The following is a 26,318-nucleotide window of genomic DNA, read 5'->3' on the forward strand; positions in this document are numbered from 1 at the left end:
GCCCCGCAGCCGGCTGCGGCAGTTCACAACTACCCCGTCAAAGTTCCATCAGGGCGTTCGTCATAGGCACAGAGGTCGGCACAGCGCTCCCCGCCGGCAACGTCATGTTCCTAGCAGCTACATGTCCCAAGTCAGCAGCTACCAAATGGTGAATTGAATAGAAAAGACGTTCGCTCACCTCCACATGTCCGAGCGGCTGGCATCGGTCAGGGTGCACTATGTACATACGTTTCCCTCGCGCTCCGTCTGTGTCCCATCCGCCTGGGAGCCCGAAACCACAACGCACACCCGCCACCTCCGATTCTATACCGCCCAGTAATCGCCGGTGGGAATCACCCCGCTCAGCGTTGGCTTCGGAGACCCGCAGCACGAGGAGCCGGCGGCGGATGTTGCATACTAAGTTTCATTAGCGTTCGCCATACACGTACAGGGCGCCCCCCGAGCGAGACCATGCTCCTGGCAGTGCCACGCACAGCACCCTGTTCGAGATGAGCGAAAACTCTAATATGCAGCGCGCTCGCTCACCTGTTCATGTCAAATTCCGCATGGGACCGGTCCACCGTCCTCGGTTTGCTTCTGTGGCGATCCTATCTGCGCCCGCAGTCGACGCGAACCACGCAATCTACCTGGATCTTTGGGTTAGCGCAAACCAAAGAGAATCGATGCATATACCGAGTGCCCGGTAAGTTATACCCACCTGAGACCGGTCCCGAGTTCTTACTCCGACCTCCTTGCTTCTGCGGTCTCACTCCTACCGCGCTAGAATTCAACGGAATGCGCTCTTCGTCGTACATATTGAATTGACATGAATAGCGAAGTGAGACTGAGCTCGAAATATAACGTATGTCTGGCATGCGGTGTAAGAAACGGATAGCTGACCGCTCACCTTCATGCTCAGGGCCTGGCCGGTCAATTGGTCATAATGCCCTGCGCGCCCTCCTCCACATGACGAGGTTTTGAATTCGCAGAATTCGCGCGTCTTCCTCCAAATCCGCCCTACCCGATGAGCGTGCGTTGCGCTGCCGCCGCGGACTTCTCACAGGCAAGGGCTCGTGCAGTGGAGGAAGTGCACGAGCGGTCTCCGGAGTTACGGTACGGGATGCGGAAGCGGATGCTCTTCGAGGTTCTGTGAGTAAAAAAAGTCTCAGCATCGACGATGGTCTCCGCATCGGCCAAGCGTACGGGTAAATACTGGCCTTTTCCCGCGTGATTTGTGCACCGCGCTGTAGTGTTGATGGTTTACCATAACGGTCGCCTTCCGGGGATGCCAGTAGTTAGGTGCTGAGACACACGGACCTGTACCCCTGGACGTACGCGCACACAGCAGGCGCAATCTGCTAAGTCCAAGTCGCAGGTTTTCGTACTGTGAGAACGTCCGTTTAAATGACGAACTAGTACTAGTATGCGTGCGAGAACACTGACCTGCGCATGCGCTGTATGTTGTGTGTCCATCGGAAGGTGCCAGCGCATGCAAGTTGACAGTGGCAGCCAGAAGATCCAACCAGAGAGTTGTATATGCATCGTCGTTGGATTGCTAGCGAAGTGCAGAGCACAGACAAACCAGAGCCAGGCGGTAACTGGGCGGTATGTATCACCCGTAGTGAGATCTTGCCTGGGGCGTGCGAAGATCACACCACTGTGTGAAAGTATGAGTTTGTCCTGATTGTGGCAACACCACCGGCACGTGTCGGAGAGGAATGGACTTGGACTGCGTCCTGTCCCTCGAAATGGTCAAGTCTCTCCATCTTCCTCGTCCTCGCGGCCACAGGATTCCATCTTTCTCACAGGAGAAAGTCTCTACAAGACGTCGACAGAGTGGCACTCGTCTCTACCCTCTTCCCTCCACCCTCCCACCTCGACATTCAAACCCTCCAACGCGATGACATCCTGGTGCCACCCCACCGCCCACTGGCTCCCCTACGCCGACGCGACTGCTCCTGCTTTGCACGAGAATCTCCCCTCCGAAGCGCAGATGCCATACGAACAACTCGTCACGGAGTACTACGACGCATCAGCGACCGACTACCTGACCGAAGGTGCAGGCAATGCTGCAGTAGACATCGCAGGGGAGCTCTCGAACGACGTGTGCGTCTATGCCTCATCTTTCAGTTTTGTCGCGTTCTGAAACTACGTCTCTAAATGAATTCGATGGTTGACGCGTTGCTCGCGGACCCCGTCCCAAACAGCCCTCCCATCTGCGATCCTGTCGTTCTCCAGCCAACAATGCGCGCGGACTACGTAGCCCCTCCGCAGGTTCTTCCCTCTCACGCGTACAACCAGACGATGGTACCGGTGTATCCTGTCAATTTCAACGACACCCCTCCCGCAGCGTTTCAGGACGTCTCCGCGCACGGCACGTATCCGTTCTCTGTATTCGCCCCCTCGCCGCAGGCCGGGGCTTCTTCATCATACATCGCGCCGTCTCTCATCAGCGACTCATGCGCGCACACATCTACCCTTCACGACGCTCAATACGCGTATGCACCTACTTCGCTCGACACGCGCGCTCACCCTTCTCCCTGGCTCGACACACAAGACGCATCACACTCTTCGCACGGCACGTATCCATTCCTCCCCTCCTCTGTATGCGCCCCCTTGGCGCAAGCCGAGGCTTCTTCGTTATACATCGCGCCATATCTCATCAACGACCCCTCTTCATATATACCGGCGTACGACGCGCAATACGCGCATGCGTCTACCCTTCAAGACGCGCAATGCGCCTATGAGTCTACTTCTCTCGAGACGCAACACGCTCACCCTTCTTCCTCGCTCGACGCGCAAGACGCGTCGCATTCTTCACACGGCACGTATCCATTCCTCCCCTACTCCGCATTCGCCCCCTCGCCGCAGGCCGAGGCACCTTCCTCATACATCGCGCCATCTCTCATCAATGACCCCACTTCATATACGTCGGCTCAAGATGCGCACGCTTCTACTTCTTACGATGCGCAAGACGCATATGCCTCTGACCCGCTCGACACGCAAGGCGCGTACCTTTCTCCCTCACTCGATGTGCAAGACGCGCCGTACTCTTGCCCCCCGCAAGATGCGTGCCCTTCCGACATGCACCGTCCTCCGAGTCCCTCGCTCAACGCGCATCATGTATCTCCTGCTCCCTCGGACGACGCGCAACCTTCTCCCTCACTCGACACGCAAGATGCGCATTCTCCACCCTCGCTTGACGCGCAAGACGTGCACCCATCTACGAGTCCCTCGCCCAATATACAACACGTACATCCTAAGTCTTCTCCTTCGCGTGACGCGATCGCGGCCGCGCGCGCTAGCCGCCGCATCGCGCCATTCCCAACCCCGTCCCCCGAGCCCGAGAACCCCTGGGACTACTACCGCATCTCCCCGCGCCGCAACGTCCAAATCGACTCGTCCTCTTCCCCTTCCTCCTCCTCTCCCGCCGCCGCCTCCCCCGCCTCCTCCGACCGCCCCGAGAACCCGTGGAAATGCCCGCACTGCGCGTACATCCAGCACAACCACCGCGGGCCGGACCTCCGGCGACACATCGCGACGCACTCGCGGCAGCAGTGGATCTGCTGCGGGCTGCCGCTGCTCGAGGCGGCGGCGGCGGGCGTGCCGGACAGGGTGTTCGCGGATAAGAACGCGGTGTGGACGTATGCGGGGGAGGTGATGGTGGGCGGGTGCCGGTGGACGTTTAGTCGCAAGGATGCGTTTCGGAGGCATTTGAGGAAGGAGGAGGGGCGTTGTTGGGGCGACGTTGAGGGGGCGTATCAGCCGGAGAATAGGCTTAAGGCGAACGCAGAAGCGCGTGGACGTTGAACGTTGAATGCTTGTTGCTCTTGTAAGCTGTTGGCAGGCAACAGTCGTTGTGCGTGCGTGCATGTATGTATGTATATCGGTAATGTATTGTGCCCCATTGCCACACACCTTGCCGGCTAGTACTTATCCCATGATACATAAGCTCGCACAGGCTGACAGCGAGACTCGAGTACAGGTACAATGATATCTACTACTAACAACAGTCTCGCCATAGTAGGTCTGTACAAACAGGGTCAGACGTCCGACGTGTAACAGTACTATACATTTCCGACTGCGCCCAACTCTGGTACTGCCCCACATGCGTACCAGGCGTGATGATTACAAAGTACTCAGGAACGCTCTCTGTGCCTTCATTCAACTTCAGTCCCCGAAAGAGCTGAGCGAATTCGTGAATCCCTCCTTTCAGCAGCTCCGCGTTTCTGATCCGGTTCATCCCCGCCTTTTTCATCCGCTCCAATGCTCTGTGCTTGAAGGTATGACCCTTGTAAAGTGCCTGGGGTAGGATCTCCTCCCGTACACTGGCCACGACCGCACGCGTCAGGGCAAGCACGGTTGCGTCGCAAGAGACCCATGCCTCCCAGTCCAGGTCCTCCTGTTCAGCTTTGAATAGAAGCTTGACTTTGCCCTCCGGTCCCAGTCGCTCCCTAAGTTCATCGCTGAATGCATTGCCACCTTCGGGCTCCGCCGGACTGGGATCGAACAACACGTCCCAGTGCAGACTGCAACTGTATAGGGGAGCAGCTATCCCGTCGTAATACTCATGAGCGACTTGAGCGCAAGCGGCGCGGGAGGACATGGGGGAAGAACGTGACTGGCGGTGGGAAGTTGGTGGTAAGAGCTTGAACGACTGCGGTACGAGACCGAGCGAAACGCAACCGTATTCACATGCGCACTACCTTCAAGTCCTCGTGTCGTAATGGTGGTATTGTTCCCAAGTTCCAATATGGAGATAAGGCCATTGTGAAGCGGCGCCGTATCCATACAGCTGGGCCGTTCCCAACCCGCCGTTACGGGGGAAGGGGGCGTATCGCCACATCCCACAGTTAACCGAGCAGGAAGTCGATGGTGACGAACATGAGACCAAAAAGACAGCTCGTCCGTACTCCCGCCTTGTCGCCGTGGTAGAATAAAATACTGATAATTGTTTCCAAGGGATGATGGTGCATCGACCTAGGTGTGCGGCTTCAAGTTGAGATGCGTGCAGCGCCACAGGCCTGCACTGTACCTATATGAAAGTCCGCCACAACCCGCAGACATCCGCGTACGATAGGACGCTCTACGATTAGGTTAGTATGGACGTGCAGCCCTTCTGTACTGGAGTCGTCGTCAGCTCAATATATCGTATTGAATACCCGGTTGTGCTACTTACCGCAGCAACATGCCATGCTTCCGAAGTCCAGCCTCGTGCCACCTAGTAAGGTTCGCTTGTCCTCACGTCATCTGACCGGCCATGTTCGCCCAGTGCCCAGCATCGTCCGCAACAACCTCTCCCTCGACCAGCACTCGAAACACGACATGCAGCTCACAACCTGCCCAGTCTGGCTCCCCGACGACAGCAACAACGCTTATTGCAACCTTCAGGCAGCGCCGCCCTTCCCCTTCTGCGCAGACCACATTGGAGAGTACTGCACGTTGCAGGAGGCGGCGGGGGCGGCAGGGCGGGAGAGCGATGCGCTCAAAGCGATGGTCGACAGGATCACGGCCGAAGACGGCGCGGACATATACACGACGCTGCGAGAACTCAAGACGGCCCGGGAGGTGGCGGCGCTATATTTCGGGGCGCTGGAGAGGCAGGCCGAGGTCAGGAAGGTGCTACGAGTACGCTTCGCCGTCCGTGGTGAGTGTTGGTGGCGAAGGGCAGCTGTGTACCGCCCTGAACGATCGCGTGTGTGCAGACGACGCCCAGTCCGACTTCGAGGCGAGGCGGAAGGCCGTCGCAGCAGTCATCCAGAGGCTCACAGAGCGGGAATGCATCCTCGAGGCGGAGGACAAGGCGCGGCGCGCCGCTGCGAACTTGCGCTCGATCCTGGAAGTGCCGCACAAGCCCTTCTTCTGTCCCGAGAACGTCCACCCTTCCGGCTCTACCGGTCCCAGCCCGAGTGTGGAGCCCCAGTGTCCGACGATCAAGCTCACCTCGCAGCGATGCACGCAGACACCGGCCGTCGGGCAGCGGCTCTGCATGCTGCACGTCGTGACGCATACGTCGATATCGGTGCTCCATCGTGCGCTGTGGAACGCGATGGAGGCGGCGAGGACGGAAGTGGCAGGGGTCGGGAGGGGGAGCCTAGAGACCCAAATGGCCGCCGTGAAGAGGTATATCACCAAGATCCACGATGTCGTCGAGGCGATTCAACTACACCAGACGACGTACTCGTGCAGAAGTAAGTGCCTCGGGCTCGGCCGTGGCTTGCGGCTTGCTGACATGAACGACTTGCAGTTCCTGCCGAACATGACGCTCTTGTTAAGGACCTAAGGAAGAGGATCGTCGCAGCGATGTTGGTGCTCGGGGAGCTTGAGGGCGGACAGGAGTTCCAAACTGCACTTCGCCAAGGCCACGCGGAGGCTTGGGCATTAGAGCACCTGGGGAAGGTCGCAAAAGACCACGGGTTGGTAGGGCATGCGGCGGCGATAAGTCTGACCACTACGAGGACCGTCAGAGGCTTCCTGGCGCACCGGTGGTTCAGCGGGCACTCATAATGCAGGACGTCTCGCGAGTGTACTTGTCATCGGAGGGTTGGTAAGCATACGAGCGTTCGTCGGCGGTTCAGAACAACCCACTGTGTAACGTACTCAGTGCTCACAAGGATCATCGTCCCAGGGTGTGCCGCACAACCTGTTGGTGGCATGTCTCCATTCTTTCCGGCAGGAGTCGTTCCAGGTATCGAGGCGTTTCGTTGTCCTTCTTGCGTGCATCTCGTGTAAACTGGGGAGCTACAGAGGCCGGAATGGTCGTATCATTCAGGCGCGGGTATCTGGTACCTTCCTTCCGGCCCAATGAACGAGGCGTCCGAGTCCTGTCCGAATCCCGGAGAGACGTAGATGAAGCAGGAGCCAAAAGAGAGTCTTATGAGGGTATCGTGCGTGCGATACAGAGTGTATGCGTGCTCGTTGGAGCTGGCGGGGAGGGGCAGGGAGGGTTCAACATGGCGGTCGACTCAAGAGGGCAGAGCGCTGGAGGCTCCTGCTTGACTTCAATCAACGACGTCGACGTATCCGATGTCCCTCAGCTTAGCGTATTCTATGGTGTTCCTCCTCCTCGAAGTCGCCCCAGTCGATGCTGCTCGGTGTCTTCCAGCCTAGAGACAGGCACCGCGAGATCTTCTACTCGCGCGTTCACTCGACCTGTCGGCCGGCGACTGAATTACTTCCCTCGAACCTTCAACCTTCAACCTTCAAGTTCCGTGGCGGTGGTACTCGGGATCGTGAGCTGTCCAGCTACACATGCATGTGCTGTTTTGAGACCAAGTGCATGAAGCAAGGGCGGGCTGTGTTTCCTCGCATGTTACTCGCACATGCCTCGGAGTAGACTGCGTCGGTAAGCTGTTAAGCTCGGTACTGTATGCCCTGTTGTTCTGTCTTGACATAATCTGCCATCCCCATCTATCACCAGATGCTGATCTAGGATATGGCGGACCATGCTCCGAGGACCGAAGGCGATTCAGCACCTCTTCCTGTTGCTATAACGAAGTTTCTCTAGTGCTATGCACGCATCGCTATGGGGTATCCAACAACGCGGACCTGGGGTGCTACCGAATGCTACAACTTCGGGGACTCGTCTACGTCCGTCCCGTGGGGCTGTTCAGTTCCGCAACCCACATGGTCGAACGTTCTTCTGGAATATACAGCTCTTGAGTGCAGAGCTGCCTCAGTGCTATGAGGTACCGCCCTTGCCGACCAGCTGACTATAGCTGTGCCATCAGCGAACGAGCTTCGACTATTTAGAGGGCCGCCTTCAGGCAGAAGACGCAGCCATCATCCTTCTACAATCCTCGGCACACCACACCAGGTACATGGCGCCTCTCCGACGTCACCTCCAAAGGCTCACCAAAATCTTCTACAAGCAGCGCGCCATGAACTCTCTACCCACGGAAGTCTGGCAGTACATCTTCAAGCTAGCCTGTGTCGAGAGCACACGCACAGGCTCCGCGCTCTCCCGGACGTCCAAGGCGTTCCGCCATGTCCTCACCCCCGTCCGATTCGACAGCGTCCGACTCAACAGCCTGAAGCAGATAGAGAAGTTCCTCGCTGTCTATGAAGCAGCTGTCGCCGAGGCCACCTCGTCCAAGAGCGACCCACCCCATGTCCGCCATTTACTCCTAGCGTTCCTACCCGGGCAAACAGACGTGATTGTCCTCGGACCGTCTTTCCATTTCCGCGACTTCCACTCCTGGCAGGAGGTGAAGAAGCAGTGGAACGAACGCTTCGTGTCGCTCATGACGCGCCTCTTCGACCTCATCTCACCCGACCTCCTCACCATGACCGTTCTCCAGAATCACGAGATCCCCCTCCCATATGTTCCGTGCTCGTTCCCCGCCCTCCGCGAACTCACACTCCTTCACGAGGATCGGATGTTCTTCCGCATGCCAGCGAAACCCGAGTCCTGGATGGAGCCCTCCGACAACGAGTTTTACGGCGCTGGGACACCTCCCGACAAGGAGGTCCTCGCTGCCAAGCCCATCTTCCCCGCTCTCGAGAGGCTGCACCTCGTTGACGGCGAATGGGAAGCGAAGCTCCCTATGTGGGCCGTTGTGGCGCCCCGTCTAACGCATCTACGAGTCTCGAGCGCAAGCCAGGAGTGCTGTGACGTGCTGTCGAGTGCCTTGCTCGCGACCCCACCCACCCTTTCTACTCTCATTGTGCAACCGCACTCAAAGGATCGGGATGCTCGCATCGCTAACGCCCATCCTGGGGTCGACGTCGTCATCCTTCCGGCGTTGAAGCGAGACCTCAAGCAGGAGTACTGGTACGAGAGGCTGCCTCGGGAGTGGGTCTCCAGGCAAACCGGGGGCAAGGGGGCTTGGGTGAGGTCCGAGTGAATTTTCTGTGACCCTGGTTTTTGTGTTCTTACATCTTACACGGACTACTCGCAATGCCCTGTGGCTGGCTTCAACCGAGAATGAGAGGCTTCCCAGTTGCGACGATCTACTTGTATGTGTTCTGATCACTTCGTCATCTAAAGGAGGAGACGAATTGTGTTCGGAAAGCCATCGATGAGACAGCTTTCCACGTCAGTTGTGAACTTTCGCATTTTCGGTCTTCACGTATGTACGTCTTCCAGCCCACCGCATACCGCTTCCACACACTGTCCGACATTCCTCACTCAGTGAACTTCCTCCATGGCAATTCTTTCCCCTCCCACGAGTCCATTGGACTTCTGGTGCGACTGACTTACCGCAGCTACATGTCATGCTTCTTGCCTCGTGTCCGGGATCGTACTCCGTACCTCAAGCCCACCTCACCTCTTCCGTCCGTTCAACTGCTCGCCTACATAGGGCTCACGCTCGTCCTCAGCTAGTTTTCATTCCCCATCTCTCATCACCACCCACTCGCGAAACGCGATGCAGCTCCATACTTGCCCCGCCCAACTCCCAGACGACGATGCGGGATTCTGCAACGTACAAGTTACCCCACCACTTCCGTTCTGCCCGCACCACTACCATGAGTATTGCACGCTGAAGGAGAAAGCGAGAGCCGCAGAACGGGAGGGAGACGCGCTGAAGGACGCGGTCGACAGGCTCTCCGCAGACGGTGACACGACCGTATACAATACCGTACGAGAGGTCCAAGCGGCCAGGACGGTGGCAGAGCTATACACAGGAGCCTTGGGACGGCAGATCGAGGCAGGAAACGCGTTGCGAGCTCTATTCGGTCCTGGTACGTGCACAATACTGGGTAGCAATGCGCGGAAGTGGTACTGACGGATCGCTTGCGAAGACGACGCCGTAACGAGCATCGCCGAGTTGGAAGCGAAGCAGGAAGGTGCTGCGGCCGTCGTTGGGAAGCTTGTGGAAAGAGAAGGCGTTCTTGTGGCGGAGGAGAACGCTTTGCGAGCCGTGGCCGACCTGCGTTTGATCCTAAGGGAACCCCATCAGCCCTTTTCCTGCCCAGCGACCAGGGCGGAGGGGCAATGTCTCCGGGAAGGATGCAGGTCAAGGCCGACGCGGAGGCAGGGGTTCTGCTGGATACATACCATAGAGCACGACCCCGCCTTACTTCGTTCGATGTGGAACGCCATGGAGGCTGCGAGGATGCAAGTGGCGGGTATAGAGGTCGCGACTGGAACCGTGGCGTCGAGGAGCATTGTTGCTACAAAGGCCTATATTCGGAGGGTAAACAAAGTAATCGAGGATATTGAGAAGCACCAGGCAACGTACTCGTGCAAAAGTGAGTAGTTGATACCAATCGTATTTGCGGTATGGCTTGACGGGCTCGTCAGCTCCGGCTGACCACGAGGCCCTCGTCGCGGACCTAACAAAGAGAACAACCGCATCAATGCTGCTTCTAGGAGAGCTTGAAGGCAGTGAAGAGTTCAAGACCGCGCTGCACCATGGTCGCGCAGAGGCTTGGGCGTCGGAGCATCTGGAAAAGGTGCTGAACGAGGGCGACTCGTTGACAGGACGCGTAGTAGGGGTAAGGCTAAGGCTCCCTTCTAGTGACAGTGAGGTTCACAGATATGCGCGCGTTTTAGGGAGCCCTTCTAGGAGCGGGATTGTCTGCCGCGTTCGGAGGACCGATAGGAATCGGTGCGTTCCTCGGCGGTGCGGCGTTGTGGGCGACATATGCTGGAGGCAAAGACAAGTCTACATCAACACCTTCAAGACCACGTTCTTGACGTACTATGTATTATGCTACGACTACAATCTCGCGAGAATTCATGCTCCTCGTTTGCTGGGAATCTGGACACATGCTGGTCCGTTTGTCGCCGGAAAATGTCGACGTAAGGCAAGCACAGGAGACAATTTCGATGCGTACCATGTGCACGGAAGAAGGCAATGTTGTTCACGTTGGGCGCCTCTTGAGCCCGCCTGCCATTCGCGGTTCCAAGGCACTTGCTTTCGCCCACTATCCTGGTATCCACGTCGTCGCGGTCCGTTTTCCTGGTGTGCCTGCCTAGCATAAAAACATGTCGGGGACGACAGACCCCGTCGCTCTCGACTCCCGACTCGACCTTCCACCTGCCGGATGATCGCACCTATCCCAACCTATCCATCCTCCTCTGACGCGGAGTGTTTTTCAGCTACGCTCAGCGGTCTTATTCCTGCTCTCCCTGATACTTTGCAAGCTGGAAACTGTGCATTTGAAAACGATGGACTGACACACGGATACAACGAGCACGAGCTCACAGACAACTAGTGCGTCTGAATAGTTCCTGAATCGCTTAATCGTGCTAACGTGGATCTGTCATGATATGCATGTAGTCTTTCCGCTGCCTTGGACCTCTCAACAGTCATCTCTGAACTCGCTGAGTATTCGCCTCTGAACTCTCTCGTGCCCCCTCGCCCTTCTACCGCATTGCAATGGGACGATCTACCTCAGACCTCTCCGCACACACTGCCGTCCATCTCCAACATCCGAGAAATGGAGCCCTTCGCTATCAGCCCAGATGCGGTGTATCCGCCATCTGCGTCCGAGAGCTATAACATGGAAGCTACCGCCCCGCAGGACCCCTTGCGTGACCTGGAGTTCTTGCTCGGTGTTGGCCCATATCCTGTCACGACTTCTACCACGGACTCAGTTACTCCCGCCCCTCCGGAGGAGCTCTCTCAGCTGCCTACAAGCAGTACCCCGTCCCGACCCGGCGTACCTTCACCATACCCTGTACTTCCCTTGGCAGGCCCGTCGAAGACGAGGTCCAACTCTCCACCGTCCACGTCCGTTCCTCACATATCAAGGCGCCGAAACATCCACGTCTCATCCTCGGTCGTCCCTGTGAACGAGTGGGCATGTCCGCACTGCCCACACGTCCAGCACAATCAGCGCAAACCTGATCTCCGCCGCCATATCGCCACGCACACCAAACCCACCCAGAGTAGGAACGCGCGTTGGACGTGCTGCGGGGTCCCGCTCACCGACGTGGGCAAACACGAGGTGCCAGAGCGCGTCCTGCACGAACAGCCGATGGTCGTGCATGAAGGCGTGGCGATGGTTGGCGGGTGTTTAAAGACTTTTACGCGGAAGGACGCGCTGCTGAGGCATCTGCGGGTGCGGAAGGGGATGTGCTTCGGAGATGCATCTGCGGAGTGGCATGTTGGAAACCGAGCAAAGCAGGAGGTATGAGTTCGCAAGGCTCGCGACATCGCTATGAGCTTCTGACGAGACTCTTGAGGCGGAGCTTGGTGAGTAATGGTCTCACTACGCGCTATGTGGTCTGAGTGCTGACAAATGTCCTCGTCCATATCACATTTTACATAGTCTAACAAATATTTGGCCCTCCGGGATGCTCTACGGGCTCTCAGGCTGAACTGAGTGCATAGATGGACTTACTCACCGACCATACCATCTGTCTCGGGATATGAGGCTTGCGGGATGCCTACCAGACGACAGTACGCTCATCTTGCGGTCTTCACTTCCCTACTCTATCTTGCGCATCCGGCGTCGCTACCAGCCATGTATCAAAGATGGAATCATCAGTGAAAACGAGAACGCGCAGGCACTTCGATCGTCACAAGGATTGGTCTCGTGCTTGTATAACCTCTGCACGCTCGTGAAGACGCTTGCACTATCTGATAGTAGTCAGTGAGTACGCGTCTGGAAGTGGGCAGTGACATGTTTCGTCGTGCTCACCAACTTGCTTCCACACTCTTGCAGAGTCCAGCGTCGCCGGATGTTACTACCGCGTACAGCAAAGTTTTTTACCGAGTCTCTCAATTTTGCGCAACACGATCGCGGTTTCGGAAACCCACATCATGTCCGACGTTGGAGTCAGTCCCACCAGCATGTCCGAACCCGAGAATCTCGGGGTGGACATATACGCTATGCCCGCGGGCTGCTTACTAACCCAGATGTTCGACTAAACGTCCATCGACATCTGTAGGCTCGCATTGCGTTTTCCGGTCGCACAACCACAGTCGTATAAAAAGGGCCATCGTCGACCATGTCTTCCCCAACATTTCCCGCCCACATCGCACCACCTTCACTAGGATGTCCGCCATCCCCACTAAGCAAAAGGCCCTCTTTCTCGAATCGAAGCTCGGTCAGTTCAACGTTAGCACTACCGATGTCCCAAAACCTGGGCCCGACGACGTGCTCGTAAAGATCGAGGCAACTGCGCTCAACCCACTCGACTGGAAAGTCCAGAAGTATGGGCTCTTCGTCGAGGTGTACCCGACCGTCCTAGGGTTCGACGCTGCTGGCCGTGTTGTGGCCGTTGGCGAGAACGTCACTTCGTTCGCTGTTGGAGACCGAGTGTAAGTGCATCCGAGATCATGCCGTCAGTAGCTAGGCCAGTTGCTGACCAAGCTGGGACGGGTAGGATCGTGCAGGGTTGGTACAACGCCGCCAAGGCGGAGGTGCATGGGACGTTCCTGGAGTACTATGATACCCCAGCCAAGTTCGTCTCCAAGGTGAGAGCACCGTTCTGCTCATGGTATTCGCAGCTCAACTGACTGGCACCCACCAGATCCCCGAGTCCATCTCGTATGATGAGGCTGCGACGATCCCAAGCGGTCTTGCCACGGCGGCATTCCCGCTGTACAACACGGACTCTAATGAGAATTTCTCATCTGCGAAGCTCCTGCCTCCGTGGGTAGAGGGCGGCCGCGGCCAATATGCGGGGAAACCCATCCTCATCCTCGCGGGGGCGACCTCCATAGGCCAATTCGGTACGCTCAAACAGACGAGTGGGTATCATGACGCTGACACTATCTTCTCTGTTCTCCAGTCATCCAGCTTGCGCGCCTCTCCGGCTTCTCGCCCATCATCACCACCGCCTCGCTGCACAACGCTCCCTTCCTCAAGTCTCTCGGCGCGACGCACGTCATCGACCGCAAGCTCCCCGCAGAGCAGCTCAAGGCCGAAGCGACGAAGCTTGGCGGCGGGCTCTTCGAATATGTCTACGACGCAGTCTCCGTGGCTGAGACCCTCGAGCTCGGGTACGCGCTGACGGCGCCCAAGGGCGACTTCATGGTTGTCTTGTCCGGGGCTGAGCTCAAGGCAGCGCACCCGGACACGGATAAGCGAATTCACATGGCGCATGGGCTGTTCGCGAGCCCGGTGAACCATGAGATCGGCGCAAGCTTGCTTGCGGCGGTGCCAGAGTTGTTCGCGAGTGGCGATTTGAAGGTGAGCTTCTGAGTCCTGAATGGGTGTAGGGGTAACCGTTGCTGATGCAGGTGTTATTGTTCCTTGCAGCCGAACCGTCCGGAGGTCCTTCCTGGAGGCTTGAATGGCATTGTTGGTGGGCTGGAGAGGCTGTATAACGACCAGGTCAGCGGGGTGAAGCTGGTGGTCAGGCCGCCAGAGACGGCTTAGTAGTCGGTGTCAGTACGTATGTCCATCCCGTCGCAGTATTAAACTTGGCCCATGGACCATCATCTTCTAAAACGTTGCACGATGCCGGCTTCCGAATAGGGCTTTCTTGCTTTTGGCCCAGATGCTGCATGTTAGGAATGTCAGCGCGGAGGCTTCCGCCCCAATTAGACCTCTGTCGCTACATCGCTAGGGATACCAAGCTCATCCACCACCAGAACGTGCGCTAGTCATTTCACGAGGGCGTGGCGATAGTCAGAGGTTTGTAGAGACGTTCACGAGCAAGGGAAGAAGGAGGTGTTGCTCGGGAACTTGGTGGGTGCCGGAGTGGCATGGGAAACCAGTGACGGTCAGTCGCAGCAGGATCTGTAAGTTCGCTGCGGTTTGCGTACGGCATGACATTGCTGATCACGACAGCTGAGCGTCGTATATCGGTGGGTACGCCTCCCTGGTAGCTTTGGCTGCGCAATATGGTTCGTCGTGATGACAAATCTACTCTTCCACCGAGCTTACATGGTCTATTGTCTGACGAAAGCAATTTCCCCTTCGGACGCTCTCGAACCCAACGTTGGCTGGACTACGCAATTGCCGTTGTTCACCCTCCACCCCGTTTTCGGAGTCTACTTAGTAGCGCCCATCTCCTCGCCGACACTATGTCCTCCGTCCGAAGTTGCTACCAGACATGCATCGACAGCAGGGTCATCACTGCGAATGAAAAACATACAGGTCCATAATGACCAGGATCGGTCCCAGGCGGATTTGTAGTGAGGCTTGCATTGCGTCTGCACACTCACTAGCGTGACAGCCCCTGTAGTACCTAATGGTAATCGGTGAGTACGTGAGCTCCAGGCAGGTTCGGACATGCTCATCAATCTACTCTAGGCTCTGCTCTGGCTTGCGCATTCTGACAGATCCATGATATGGACGTGTCTGGACGGTTTCAGTTCGCGCTTAACTGCCTTGGTTAGTACTGCGCAAGTACTGCGCGGCCGGTCACCTTGTCTTTCTCGCAATCTCGCAATGTACAAGGTCGTGTTTCGAAGAATCCATCATGCAAATCGCGGACGAGTATGCACCCGAATCCCGATGCTGTTGGATTTGTGTACCAGTTGCGTTCTCGCGCGGTCTGCCTACATTCGCCGGCGCCATCCATGTACGCTCCCACCGCGCGCACTGCTACGCCACAGAGTTTTTTCCCGCCACTCTCTCGACTCCGCATCCCGGTCCCGCACTCTACTCGTCAGGTCCACAGCCTTGAGATCCGCGCTGCATCAGTCCCACCCACATAGTACCCGAATCCGAACACCTCGGGGGTGGACTTGGAGACGAGTATAGGCTAAGTCCGCAGGCAGTTCACTGACCAATTTTTTGACTAAATCTTGGTTGTCATCTGTAGGTTGACGTTAGTTACCTGGCCGGCATGTTCGCAGTTGTGAGGGGTACGTAGGCTGCCTGGATGGCGCCAGCTACATGGTATAAAGGCGACCCTGTCAACCCGTAGTTTCGATCACACTCACCTTCTGAAGTTAGCAAATACCTCGACTCGCATATCTCCACACACCGCTCCACCTGCACAACGATGTCCGCCATTCCTACGCAGCAGAAGGCCCTCTTGCTCGAATCGAAACACGGAAAGTTCAGCGTCGGCACGATCGAGGTTCCCAAACCCGGACCCGACTCGGTCCTCGTCAAGGTCGAGGCGACCGCGCTCAACCCGCTCGACTGGAAGATCCAGGCCTATGGGCTCTTCGTGGAGCATTTTCCGACTGTCCTCGGGTTCGACGCTGCTGGGCCGGTCGTTGCCGTTGGTGAAAATGTCACCGACGTCGCAGTTGGAGACCGAGTGTGAGTTCACCTTTGGGTTGGCATCGTTGACCACGGCAAGGACGTTTGCTGACGAAAGTTGACGTGGTACAGGATCGCGCAAGGATGGTTCAACCCCGTCGAGGGAACGGCGCACGGCACGTTCCAGGAGTACTACGACACCCCGGCCAGGTTCGTCGCCAAGGTGAGAGCACCACCATTCTGCTCATGGTACTGCCCACCCAATTGAATTGTTCAATTCACCTTCACTAGGTTCCAGAGACGATCTCCTATGACGAGGCTGCGACGATCCCTAGCTGTCTCGGTACGGCGGCATTCGCGCTGTACAACAAGGTCTCCGACGAGAACTTCTCTTCCTCCAAGCTCCTTGCTCCGTGGGTCGAGGGCGGCCGCGGCCACTACGCCGGAAAGCCCATCCTCGTCCTCGCAGGCGCCTCCTCGGTAGGCCAGTTTGGTATGTTGGATATTGCATTTCCTTGGAAGTCTCGAACAACCTACTAAGTTTTTCACTACAGTGATCCAACTCGCACGCCTCTCCGGCTTCTCGCCCATCATCACCACCGCCTCTCTGCACAACGCTCCATTCCTCAAGTCTCTCGGCGCCACGCATGTCATCGACCGGAAGCTCCCCGCCGAGCAGATCAAGGCCGAGGCTATCAAGCTCGGTGGCGGGCTCTTCGAATATGTCTTCGACGCCGTCTCCGTTGCTGAGACCCTCGAGCTCGGGTACGCGCTGACGGCGCCCAAGGGCGACCTCATGGTCGTCTTGTCCGGGGCTGAGCTCAAGGCGGCGCACCCGGACACGGACAAGCGGATCCATAATGCCCAGGCGCTGTTCGTTATGCCGGTGAACCACGATATCGCTGCGAGCCTGCTGGCTGCGGTGCCGCGGTTGTTCGCTAATGGCGATCTGAAGGTGAGCATTTGATTCGTGAGTGGGCCCGAGGTATCGACGAATTACTGACGGAATGTTGCTTGAAGCCAAACCGTCCGGAGGTTCTTCCTGGAGGATTGAATGGCATTGTTGGTGGGATGGAGAGGCTCAAGAAAGACCAGGTCAGTGGGGTGAAGCTAGTGGTCCGGCCTCCTGAGACGGCGTAAGTAGTCGTACATACTGTATCTCCGTTCCTCAACGGGTGGAATGTCTGGCGACGTCATATACCTCATCTCCCACTTACACCTAGCATCCAATCGAAGATCGATGCCCGCCTATGTCTGAATATGTGTGCGTCTAGACTACTGGTGGTCGATCGAGCCGAAAAGGCTCGGAGAATGGAGGGGATTCCTCCTTCATTGTCCGACATTTCTCCTCCTCCCACAAGGCTCAAAACTTCACCCCTGCCCTCATCTTACTCGACAATCATTCCCTACCTTGATACTTCGCTGCCTGCATCTACAAATCTAACGTTGAGATTCTCACAACCCATTGACCACTATCCTCTGAACGTTGTAGTCCAGAATCCCGTGACCCCTCACCAGGTCCTCACCATGCCGGGCGGTCGCCGGCTTAACCGAAAAGCCCCTCCGAACCCAGAGCCAGAGCCTCGCCAGCTCAGGTTCTGCCAAGCAGTCAAAGGCACAAACGACCCCAGCATCTCTTCCATGTGTGCCATTCGGCTTCCCCAGGATGGCAGCGGCCCGCGGTTCTGTCGTCGGCACAGCAAGGAGTTCGCAAAGTCCTTCGAACGGTACAAGGAGGCGTCTCTGCGCGCGCAGGCGCTCCAGTCCCGCGTGCTGGCTTTCTCGAGGATGCACATGACAAACGAGTTCGACTGCCGGAAGAAGGTTGTCGAGGCTATCATGGTCACCGACGAGTTCATCCGCTGGGCGTCGAGGGAGCTGGAGGAACGGAAGGCGCACGCTGCAAGGTTCTATGGGTACGATCACGGTGCGTACATGTGCCCTTGTCCGGCGTCCTGCTTAAAGGAAAGTGGTATGGTACATAGAACCCGATCCTGGACACCTGATGCGCATGAACAACGTCGCGCAGATAATCCAAGCTGCCCGTTTCGTCGGCCTCGATCTCGAGATGGCGTACCCATACGCCGGACCCCAACAGGAGCCCTTCGTCCTCCATGGCCTCTCAGTGAACGTTGTTCGCCACGAAAGGCCCGAAACCCACGACGAGATCGAAGAAATTGTTCAAGTGCCCTATGAAGACACTGATGGACCGGGCCAGGTTGAAGACTTCGAGGAGCCAGACGAATGCGCACTGGAGAAGACCATGGACGTCGAGGAGATGTTCGCCGACAAGCGTGCCGAACTCGAGGCTTTGGAGATGCTCAGCTGGTACTCCCTGACGAAGCGCATTCGGGCATTCTTCACGAGTCGGAGGCGTGTTCGCGACGACGGATACTGTCACGAAGTCTATGGTTGAGTGTCTCTTGAGTCCTTGTTCTCAACGTGCGCAGACTGACTGCTCCGTGCTAGGATGACCTCAGCATCCAAGTCATGCCAGTCACAGAGCCGGATTGAAACGATGCAGTGTACAGTACTTCTTACTGGTATAGTAGTACTCCGGCATCTCATGTTAGTGTAGTCGCGTAAGAGTTCATGGGAGAGACCTAGAATTCAAGGTTCGCAGCCAACCTCTCCATAACCAGCATTCCTGAGTCTCTACGACATTCTCCCAGGTACTCAAATACTCATCCTTCCTAGATGCCTTCCCTTACATCGGGCGGTTGCGCTATATGCGGTTCGAGAGAACACCGTATTGCTACCGCTCTCTCGGTATCGCACGGCTGCGTAGGGCTGCGTAAGTGCTGCGAGCTGCGAGTCTTCCCACTCCGCAACTACTTAAAGATCACTGCGTACCCCCCCCCCTTTCCACTCCCTTCCACCTTCCCACAACTTACCAACGTAGTCCTCTCAACCTCTCGACTATACGATAGTCACGAACAGTCACAACATCTGCCTCGCACTCGAACACGTCAGAGGCTCCCCCATAGCACTTTACAACAGCCATGCACCGAGATTCATGGAACACGCACAGACCCGGACCGATCCTGCACCTCGAGCCAGAGCAGGTAGCGGACAGAACTTGCGAAGCAGTCCCAGACGAGGACAACCGAAACAAGAGTCCATTCTTCTGCATGGACCTAGTTCTCAACAGCCTCGCGCGGTTCTGTCCGCGACACCAGCAGATGTTCATTGAGTCGCTCGCAAGATATAAGGAATCGGCCCGCTGTGCGGAGAAGCTGCGTCCGCGCATACTCGAATTAAATCGAAAGAGTAAAGCAAGCAAAATATACAACGGGACCGATATCAGCGAAGCGATCGCGGATACAGAGGAGTACATCTTCTGGGCGACGCAGGAGCGCAAGGAACGAATGTCCCATACGCAGCGATTCTATGCATACGGTGCACCCAGTGCATCTCCTCGCTCGCCCAACGCGCGTGCGAAGGGACGCGCGGCACCGTCCGATGCAGGACACCAGAAACGCATCGCGAACATCGAAAAGCTCATTCAGATGGCCCGAAAGGTCCTCTCTTACCTCCGCCGCTCCGAACGCGAGCTTCAACTGGCAGCGCGCAAATCAGACCAACGCCAGCGGGAACTCTCTCAAGGGAGAGACGCGCAGACGCCGCAGCCGCTGCTGCCAACATCACCGACCACGAAGGACGACCGGTTCGTCGTTCGTGACATCACAATCCATCTGGACCCTCTCAAGAACCCGCGTAGCTCGACGAGCTCGCGCAGATCAACTCCGATCATCCGGAGGAACTTGAGGGACCGGCAGGGGAGGAGAATAAGCTCGCAGACAAGCTTGCGGAGCTGGAAGGCTTACAGACGCTACCCCGGTGCTCCCCGGATACGTCTGCCTGCCTGGACGGAGTAGGCGAGTGCCATGAACATTGACGACGGAGATAGACTCACAGGTTCCATCGTGGTGTCTCCCTCCTTCGGGACTTGTCTGCGCGCTGCGTGATGCAAGCGCAAACCTGCGTAGGCAGATCTCATTCGAGCCTTGTTGAGCGAGGACTCGATATCTAAGACGGGTGCACTGGTAGTCGAGGGTTATAGGACCGGGATATTGGTTTCTGCGTATACGTACGCTCTTCTATCATTCCCATTTCGTCAACGAGATACCTCCATGGCATAGCTACTACGTAGACGGACTATTCTCAGTCGAATTTCAGGACAATCAGAAACACCTGCCAGCAGGTGAATAAACTTCAGAAACGCTATGAAGCCTGAGAGACTCGGACATGTTCGGAACGCACATACCACTACCCCTCCTCGCGTGGACACCAAGCATAACCTCGGGCCTCAAGGACCTCTACTGGGCTGAAAGGCGTTCGGATAGGCGAGAGCTAGAGCAAAGGAAACATGTACGCGTGTCAAGCTGGTAGAAGCTGGTAGACTGTAGTCACGACGCAAGACAAAGCAGCGTCACTGCGTGGAAGCCACGTGGGGCGTCTAACCGCCTAGGCCGGGCCGAGGCCCGATTTCCCTCAGCCTGACTCGCGCCGGTTTTGTCTGCAGTTTCCTTGTCTTAAATCTGTGCTTCTTGTGCAGTTTCAATGCTCTGGCACTAGAAGTCTGCATCGAGTTTGAGCTTGCTCTCATTTTCACGCCCATCATGACCACCCCGCGCCGCCGCCGCGGTCGCCGTCACCAACATCCTACCGGACCCCCCGAATCAAGTCCGCAGCCCATCGAAGTCGAGCGCAAGTACTGCGAAGCAGTGCTGGACGAAGACGACAAAGCATGCTATTTCCAGCCCTTGTGTACGGTTCTCCTGCCCATGCACGGCCCGCGACTCTGTCGGCGACACACCAGGGAATGTGCGGAATCCTGCAGGTTGTACAAGGACGCGTCTCGCCGCATGGAGGCGCTCCAACCGCGTGTGCTCGAATTTTCGCGGAGGAACAAGAGGGGCGGATTTCATCTGCTGCACGAGGTTGCGGAAGCGTTTAGGATCATGGATGAGTTCATCTTCTGGGCGGACCTCGAGCTGAGGGAACGGAGGGGACATACGAGGTTTTACGCATTCGGTACGTCCCACCCATGTACAATTACCCTTCCCTCTTTCAGCAAATTGAGCCGCAAATGCGTAGTGGGATCGGACCCCGGGCACGAGAAGCGCATGATCAATGTCGACAAGCATATGGGGATTGCGCGCAAGGTCCAGCGCGACCTCCGCCTCCGCATGTACGAATTGCAAGCGGAGGCACGTAGGAGCGAGCAGCGTGAAGAGGCCGGCAGAAGGGGGAGAGCTAGGCAGCAGCGATGGCGGTCGGCGTCCCCTGAAGAGGAACAGCGCGTCGTCCGCTGCTTCGCCATGCGCGTCATCCGTCCGGATGAAGAGGAGTCCGACTCCGAACAGGAGGAGCTCGAGGAGGTTGACGACTCTGCTCTCGAGGAGATGATGGACGAGGAAGAGCTGCGCGCAGACGAGCGCACGGAACGGGAGATCCTGGAGATGTTGCAGTGGTACTCCCGCTCGGAGAGCGGAGTGAGCTCCGTTGTCGGTCGTACGCGAGATCGTGACGACTGTGTGGATATGCTAGCATATTCGACCGTTGAGTGTCTTTTTCTCGATTCAATATCGAGGGTGCAGGCTTACCGTCTGACCATGATAGCGCAACCTCGACGTAATGGCCCCGGATTGAGCGCAACCTTGTGCGGGAGAATGACTGCACTAGTTCAGCAGCCTATCTTCTGTCTCCTGGCGATGCACGTTGATGCGCCATGGACGCTGCAGCGATGCTGTTGGACCAGCGTCCGAGCGCATCGTGCCCTGCCGAGGTCATTTGTTGAGCAAGGATCGTCCGAACGTAACTCTATATGTACGCATCCAATCAGTACACAGCCAAACCAGTCATTGCGTACGCGTACCCGCTGTACTTCATGTAAGGAACTCTTGGTTCAACGCAGGCTGACTACCCCTTGGAGAGAGCGATAGCGTCTTGACCCGGCTCTGCTGCTCCACGGCTCCATGACGGGTGGTCGATCTGTACGTCGCAGGGCTGGAAGGGATATCGGAACGTTGTTTAGAAGTCCGAGCCATGATGATACCACGTGTAAGGACGCCGCGTTCCATAGTATCTCCCAGTCCAACTCCAGCGGGGAAAGGTAGGTGCTTGTAGGTCGCGAGTTATGCGTGCGTTCAGGTGGCCATCGATAGCGTCGGGGCGCCTTTCTCTGCAGTCTCTCATCTGCTGCGATTCAGAGCCGCTGAAATTGCGATATATTATGGGTAGAACGAGGCGTTTGATCCATGTCGATGTGCTCTCCTCGACTCCGTTGAGCCTGGCCATGGTGGACGATCAGTGCAGTATAGCCGACACGAGCGCAGACCTCCGAGTCATCCAGTTGTCAGTCCCACGCTTGATGGTGTAGGTGTAGGTCCTGTCATATGAACAGAAGAACACGAGGGACGTACCTTTGTGTGCTAGAGGTGCTGTAGATAGATGGCTGCGACACCATGCTCAACGGGCGTTACTCCGCGGCGCTTATTCAAACCACGTTCTCCAAATACGGCTCCCTTCGGCGGCCGCCCCTGGACCATCCTGCCAGTGGCCACGCAGTCTGCAACTACGGGTCTACCTGGAGCAGACAATCATAAAGTTAAGGAGATTTGAGGACCTCGCTGCTCATGTATTCATATATGTACCCCGAAATTTTTGCATCTAAGGTTACAGTCGCCGTATCCCCGATTTAGATCTCGGCTGTTTAATTACTCTTGCATGCCTTGTCTATATATGGTGAATCACCGCACCGAAGGTTACATGAGAGCAGGTCTGGAGACTGGGAGACATCCGATGCGGCCTACCGCATCACACGTCCTCACGCCATCCCCCACAAGGCGTACACATAAAGCGGATACCCCACAAGCGCCTCCTCTTTTTCCTCTGCTCAATCATCCTCTCCTTCCCCCCCCTTCCCCAATTCTTCCCCCCTTTGCCTGGTTTTTGCTGCATCGTGCTCCAAAAAAATCGCTCTACCTCCTGAGCTTGTCGGGTCCCGAAAGTGAACTTCTACTGGCAATGGGCTGTTATCTTGGCTCGAGCGGTGAGCTACGTCGACCCCCCCTCATCCCTGTTCGAGTCCGGAGGCCGTCGGGACACCACACGAGGAGGCCTGAACGCGACAACGGACACTACGGTTACGTGCAAGGTCGGCGCCTAAGATGGTCCAGCACGTGTACGTGTTCACTTTCCTTGTGCGATGAGCTCTCTATGCCCCTCTCATCTCTGTTCAAGTCTGGAGTTCATCGGGGCAGTCTACGAGGCAGTATGAATGCGACAAGGGACACCACGGTTACGCCCAGGACGGCGCTTAAAATGCTTCGGTATGTGCTTTCACCTTCCTCGTGCATATCAACTGACACGTATCGCACAGCACTCACGCAGCCAGTGCTGCGGTTGCGCGCTATCGGCATACTCGGCCTATGTCAACAAGTCCTGACGACAACAGTACGACTACCAATATGTTCGACTTTCGAAGCGGTCCCAACGACGGTTGCAAGTCGTCGTCCTGTGGCTGTCCGTGACTACACCAAGGCGACGGGTCAGGTGAGTGGTTGTGTTTGTCAATTCCCTTTTCGTCAGCAACATCGTGCAACCGCTCTGTGCGGCCTCATGGTAGTCCTAGCTCATCGCCCTCAGGACACGCCGGCGGCGATGTACTGTTCAGGACTCGCAGTTCAGGCTATGAGGTGATTGAACGCGATGGGTATATCCGTCCCTCGTCATTGGGTCGACCGGTCCTGTATCACCGCCGATGCTTCTTGCGCGCGCAGAGGTGTGGGACAGGTTCCCATGACCTTGTCTTCGGCGGTCTGATGGATGCAGGTAGGCCGGACTTACTCCCACAATAGAATACGGTTATCGCCGATAGAGGCAGGTATATTGCAACTCGCCGCTCACTTTGCAGCGCCTCCTCCCCCTGCTCACTTCCCTGTTCAGCTATATCTTGCCCCGCTGGGCAGCGAATCAAGCGCTGCAGTCTACGTTGGCCCCCCATGCGCGTCAAACATACCGGCCTCAGCCGGTACCTCCGTCCGGTCCTAGCGATGGCTCCCTCCGGCACGCCCAAGAATCTAGCCGACTGGGACCCCAGACTTATCCGACTTACCCGCAAACAAACGGCCTATGCAACACTGGTTACGTCGCCATTAACCTGGGCTTACTTCTGGACTTACCCCATCAACCTGAGGTCTTAACCGCCGATTACCCTGGTCCCACGGTGTGCCTCGTCTGTCAGTAGCGTCTATGGCTTGCCATTGCTGGTCGAAGACTGTGTCCACCCTCGAATTATGCCTGCGCTTAGCCGTTTGAGTTTCTGGGGGCCTTGGGGATGCGGCGTGCAGCGTCTCTGGCGGCGTGGTTTCAATGGCTTACAAGCTCAGTAAGTCTCAGACTGTTTACTCGCGTTTTCCTCAACAAGCGCTGCGTTAAAGGCGGGTTTGCCACGCTTTGCGGCGACATACTCGAGTTGTCTTGCGACGACCACCGTCTTTTTCTCGCTCACTCGAATCCTACCTGAAATCGCGCCCGTTTCGCTTCGAAAATGGCAAACGTCTTAACAGCGAAGAGCGTCCGCTTCATGGACACTCCTCGGGTCTACTTCCTGGCCCCACAGGGGAGCGACGACGACAACGTCAGCTCCTCCTCGGGCTCTGCTTCCCTACAGAGCACTCCTGGCGCGAGGTGAGTGCTCTACCACCTGTCCTAAGGTCGCTTTGAGGCTAATCGTTTGCGATCCGCCTCTCCAGAGCTCTCTCAAACACCGGCTTCGCCACCTCGGCGGGGCCTCACAACAACAGGGTCTACACGACCGCCAACGGCTTGCCTGGGCTGACCACCAGGTGAGTTTGCTATTAAGCCGTCTAACGGCTTCGACGATGAGTTACTGACCACGTCCCGTCATTAGTGCTCCCGGAAACATGTACGGAGAGCCCGGTGTCGCCCAGCAGCCTCAGGGGAACATGCCGCGCGTGCACGCTCTCCTGAAAGACCTCCCATTCCCGTACAACGTTCGCGCCGGCCCGGCCGACGTTCGGGAAGCAGTCTTCGGGGAGGCTGCGTTCGACGTCAGCCCTAGCGTCGTGACGTTGCGGTTTGAGTCGGTCTTCGACTCGGGGTACAAGCTCCGGTGGTACTACACCATCCATGCCCGTCGCGGGTACTGGATCAGTGTCGGAGATGTCCTCAACGGCATCTACGCGGGGGTGTGCCAGCCAGGCCTCCTGCCGCCTGACCGCGATGTGTACCCTCACGCGCAAGCTGCCATGGCTGCCCGTGGCGGCCATCACATGCGCACGATGGACTGGTTCGCGCCAGCGACTGGTCCCATGTACTTCCGGGGCATGCGCCCGGAGATCGGTCCAGAGGGATGGGAGTACGTACTCCGGTTCAGCGCCCGCCCTCCTCCGTCGACGTGAGGTGAGTTGATCCGCCCTTCCCGCTTACCGTGGGGCGTCCGCTGACATGTCCTTCCTGCCCTCCAGCCTCCGCACGTCCGCGATGCCGCCTTCGGGTGATGTGTACTATATATCTCTGTTGTCTCTGGTTGTAGCATTAGTATCTCTCTTTGTTGCTTGCATAGCTGTCGTGTCGTCATCATCATCATCGTCCAGAGCAATCATTCAGTTATCATTTACTTAATCCTACGTCTGTACCGTGTGTGAATTGCCCGTCCCGCCGCCTCCGTCGTCGACTCCGACATTGAGATTACAGCGGACCAGGTTGCGTCAGTGGTCCAGAGACCCGTCACGACAACTTCAATTTGAGTGATCGAAGTGGCAGCGAGGTTAAAAGGCTGAATGACTCAGGAGGATGACACCCCGGTGACTATTCATTGACCCGACGCGATGGTCGGCACTCTCCGCGCACGGGCGCCTATTGGGCCAGACAACGGCGACGCGTCTCTAGGCATCGCTCTCGCTCTCTCCCGTTGTCTCCTCGCTGCCTTTGCATACACACGCCTCCCACTACTCGTTGAAACGCTCTCGAAGAGACGTGTATACACGCATACAGGACGTATCGAGCCGTAGAAGGGCCGGAACATGCACTGACGTGACAGCCAAACGTACGTCTGCTTTGTCGCCCGTCTCCTTCCTCAACGAACTAACTTACATACCCTTTCAGGCGCAAGTATGCATACATATGCGTCCATATGTTGACCATAACACAGCAAAATGGTCCCTGGATGGATGTAATGAAGATGCGGCCGTCGATGCGGGACACGCCCGATCTGACATGAAGATGTTGTCTTATCCTGGCGGACG

The 26,318-nt window shown here is 57.0% G+C and overlaps 13 protein-coding genes across 13 annotated transcripts; 12 read left to right on the plus strand and 1 right to left on the minus strand.

Moving 5' to 3' along the window:
- Window positions 1–3,444: 3,444 nt before the first annotated feature.
- L226DRAFT_447114 (uncharacterized protein) lies at window positions 3,445–3,726 on the plus strand (the record flags this gene model as incomplete). The annotated part of the gene is made up of 1 exon (XM_067674904.1): window positions 3,445–3,726. A coding segment is annotated over one exon (282 nt), but the record flags the coding sequence as incomplete, so codon positions are not given.
- A 154-nt stretch (window positions 3,727–3,880) lies between these two features.
- L226DRAFT_539740 (uncharacterized protein) lies at window positions 3,881–4,769 on the minus strand. The gene has a single exon (XM_067681728.1). It carries the CDS (start codon window positions 4,583–4,585, stop codon window positions 3,983–3,985), a length of 603 nt encoding a protein of 200 aa, XP_067530129.1. The 5' UTR covers window positions 4,586–4,769; the 3' UTR covers window positions 3,881–3,982.
- Window positions 4,770–5,172: 403 nt separating this feature from the next.
- Window positions 5,173–6,770, plus strand: L226DRAFT_563334 (uncharacterized protein; the record flags this gene model as incomplete). Its single annotated transcript, XM_067683557.1, has 4 exons — window positions 5,173–5,203; window positions 5,252–5,626; window positions 5,685–6,170; window positions 6,227–6,770. The coding sequence occupies 4 exons, from the start codon at window positions 5,173–5,175 to the stop codon at window positions 6,484–6,486; spliced, it is 1,152 nt and encodes a 383-aa protein (XP_067530130.1). The 3' UTR covers window positions 6,487–6,770.
- L226DRAFT_272467 (uncharacterized protein) lies at window positions 6,611–7,596 on the plus strand. Its single transcript, XM_067673483.1, has 3 exons — window positions 6,611–7,211; window positions 7,265–7,324; window positions 7,400–7,596. Exons 1-2 carry the CDS (start codon window positions 6,735–6,737, stop codon window positions 7,313–7,315), a joined length of 528 nt encoding a protein of 175 aa, XP_067530131.1. The 5' UTR covers window positions 6,611–6,734; the 3' UTR covers window positions 7,316–7,324; window positions 7,400–7,596.
- A 263-nt stretch (window positions 7,597–7,859) lies between these two features.
- Window positions 7,860–8,825, plus strand: L226DRAFT_471582 (uncharacterized protein; the record flags this gene model as incomplete). Its single annotated transcript, XM_067676395.1, has 1 exon — window positions 7,860–8,825. One exon carries the CDS (start codon window positions 7,860–7,862, stop codon window positions 8,823–8,825), a length of 966 nt encoding a protein of 321 aa, XP_067530132.1.
- A 122-nt stretch (window positions 8,826–8,947) lies between these two features.
- Window positions 8,948–10,472, plus strand: L226DRAFT_272524 (uncharacterized protein). Its single transcript, XM_067673484.1, has 2 exons — window positions 8,948–9,663; window positions 9,724–10,472. The coding sequence occupies exons 1-2, from the start codon at window positions 9,348–9,350 to the stop codon at window positions 10,179–10,181; spliced, it is 774 nt and encodes a 257-aa protein (XP_067530133.1). The 5' UTR covers window positions 8,948–9,347; the 3' UTR covers window positions 10,182–10,472.
- Window positions 10,473–10,856: 384 nt separating this feature from the next.
- On the plus strand, window positions 10,857–12,536 carry L226DRAFT_272619 (uncharacterized protein). The gene is made up of 3 exons (XM_067673486.1): window positions 10,857–11,141; window positions 11,208–12,125; window positions 12,202–12,536. The coding sequence occupies exons 1-2, from the start codon at window positions 10,972–10,974 to the stop codon at window positions 12,064–12,066; spliced, it is 1,029 nt and encodes a 342-aa protein (XP_067530134.1). The 5' UTR covers window positions 10,857–10,971; the 3' UTR covers window positions 12,067–12,125; window positions 12,202–12,536.
- Window positions 12,537–12,930: 394 nt separating this feature from the next.
- Window positions 12,931–14,259, plus strand: L226DRAFT_471556 (GroES-like protein; the record flags this gene model as incomplete). The annotated part of the gene is made up of 5 exons (XM_067676391.1): window positions 12,931–13,196; window positions 13,262–13,352; window positions 13,409–13,610; window positions 13,670–14,070; window positions 14,140–14,259. The coding sequence occupies 5 exons, from the start codon at window positions 12,931–12,933 to the stop codon at window positions 14,257–14,259; spliced, it is 1,080 nt and encodes a 359-aa protein (XP_067530135.1).
- Window positions 14,260–15,634: 1,375 nt separating this feature from the next.
- L226DRAFT_272572 (GroES-like protein) lies at window positions 15,635–17,300 on the plus strand. The gene is made up of 6 exons (XM_067673485.1): window positions 15,635–15,729; window positions 15,783–16,101; window positions 16,174–16,264; window positions 16,333–16,534; window positions 16,596–16,996; window positions 17,062–17,300. The coding sequence occupies exons 2-6, from the start codon at window positions 15,836–15,838 to the stop codon at window positions 17,179–17,181; spliced, it is 1,080 nt and encodes a 359-aa protein (XP_067530136.1). The 5' UTR covers window positions 15,635–15,729; window positions 15,783–15,835; the 3' UTR covers window positions 17,182–17,300.
- Window positions 17,301–18,920: 1,620 nt separating this feature from the next.
- Window positions 18,921–20,230, plus strand: L226DRAFT_539748 (uncharacterized protein). The gene has a single exon (XM_067681729.1). It carries the CDS (start codon window positions 19,044–19,046, stop codon window positions 19,917–19,919), a length of 876 nt encoding a protein of 291 aa, XP_067530137.1. The 5' UTR covers window positions 18,921–19,043; the 3' UTR covers window positions 19,920–20,230.
- A 351-nt stretch (window positions 20,231–20,581) lies between these two features.
- Window positions 20,582–21,980, plus strand: L226DRAFT_539750 (uncharacterized protein). Its single transcript, XM_067681730.1, has 3 exons — window positions 20,582–21,078; window positions 21,142–21,605; window positions 21,667–21,980. Exons 1-3 carry the CDS (start codon window positions 20,664–20,666, stop codon window positions 21,694–21,696), a joined length of 909 nt encoding a protein of 302 aa, XP_067530138.1. The 5' UTR covers window positions 20,582–20,663; the 3' UTR covers window positions 21,697–21,980.
- Window positions 21,981–23,727: 1,747 nt separating this feature from the next.
- On the plus strand, window positions 23,728–24,447 carry L226DRAFT_272708 (uncharacterized protein). The gene is made up of 2 exons (XM_067673487.1): window positions 23,728–23,880; window positions 23,933–24,447. The coding sequence occupies exons 1-2, from the start codon at window positions 23,875–23,877 to the stop codon at window positions 24,293–24,295; spliced, it is 369 nt and encodes a 122-aa protein (XP_067530139.1). The 5' UTR covers window positions 23,728–23,874; the 3' UTR covers window positions 24,296–24,447.
- Window positions 24,448–24,598: 151 nt separating this feature from the next.
- On the plus strand, window positions 24,599–25,472 carry L226DRAFT_575557 (uncharacterized protein; the record flags this gene model as incomplete). Its single annotated transcript, XM_067685212.1, has 3 exons — window positions 24,599–24,738; window positions 24,804–24,896; window positions 24,962–25,472. The coding sequence occupies 3 exons, from the start codon at window positions 24,599–24,601 to the stop codon at window positions 25,470–25,472; spliced, it is 744 nt and encodes a 247-aa protein (XP_067530140.1).
- Between the last annotated feature and the right edge of the window lie 846 nt (window positions 25,473–26,318).

The sequence above is a fragment of the Lentinus tigrinus genome, assembly GCF_003813185.1.
Source record: "Lentinus tigrinus ALCF2SS1-7 unplaced genomic scaffold L226scaffold_46, whole genome shotgun sequence".
Taxonomy (NCBI): Eukaryota; Fungi; Basidiomycota; class Agaricomycetes; order Polyporales; family Polyporaceae; genus Lentinus; species Lentinus tigrinus.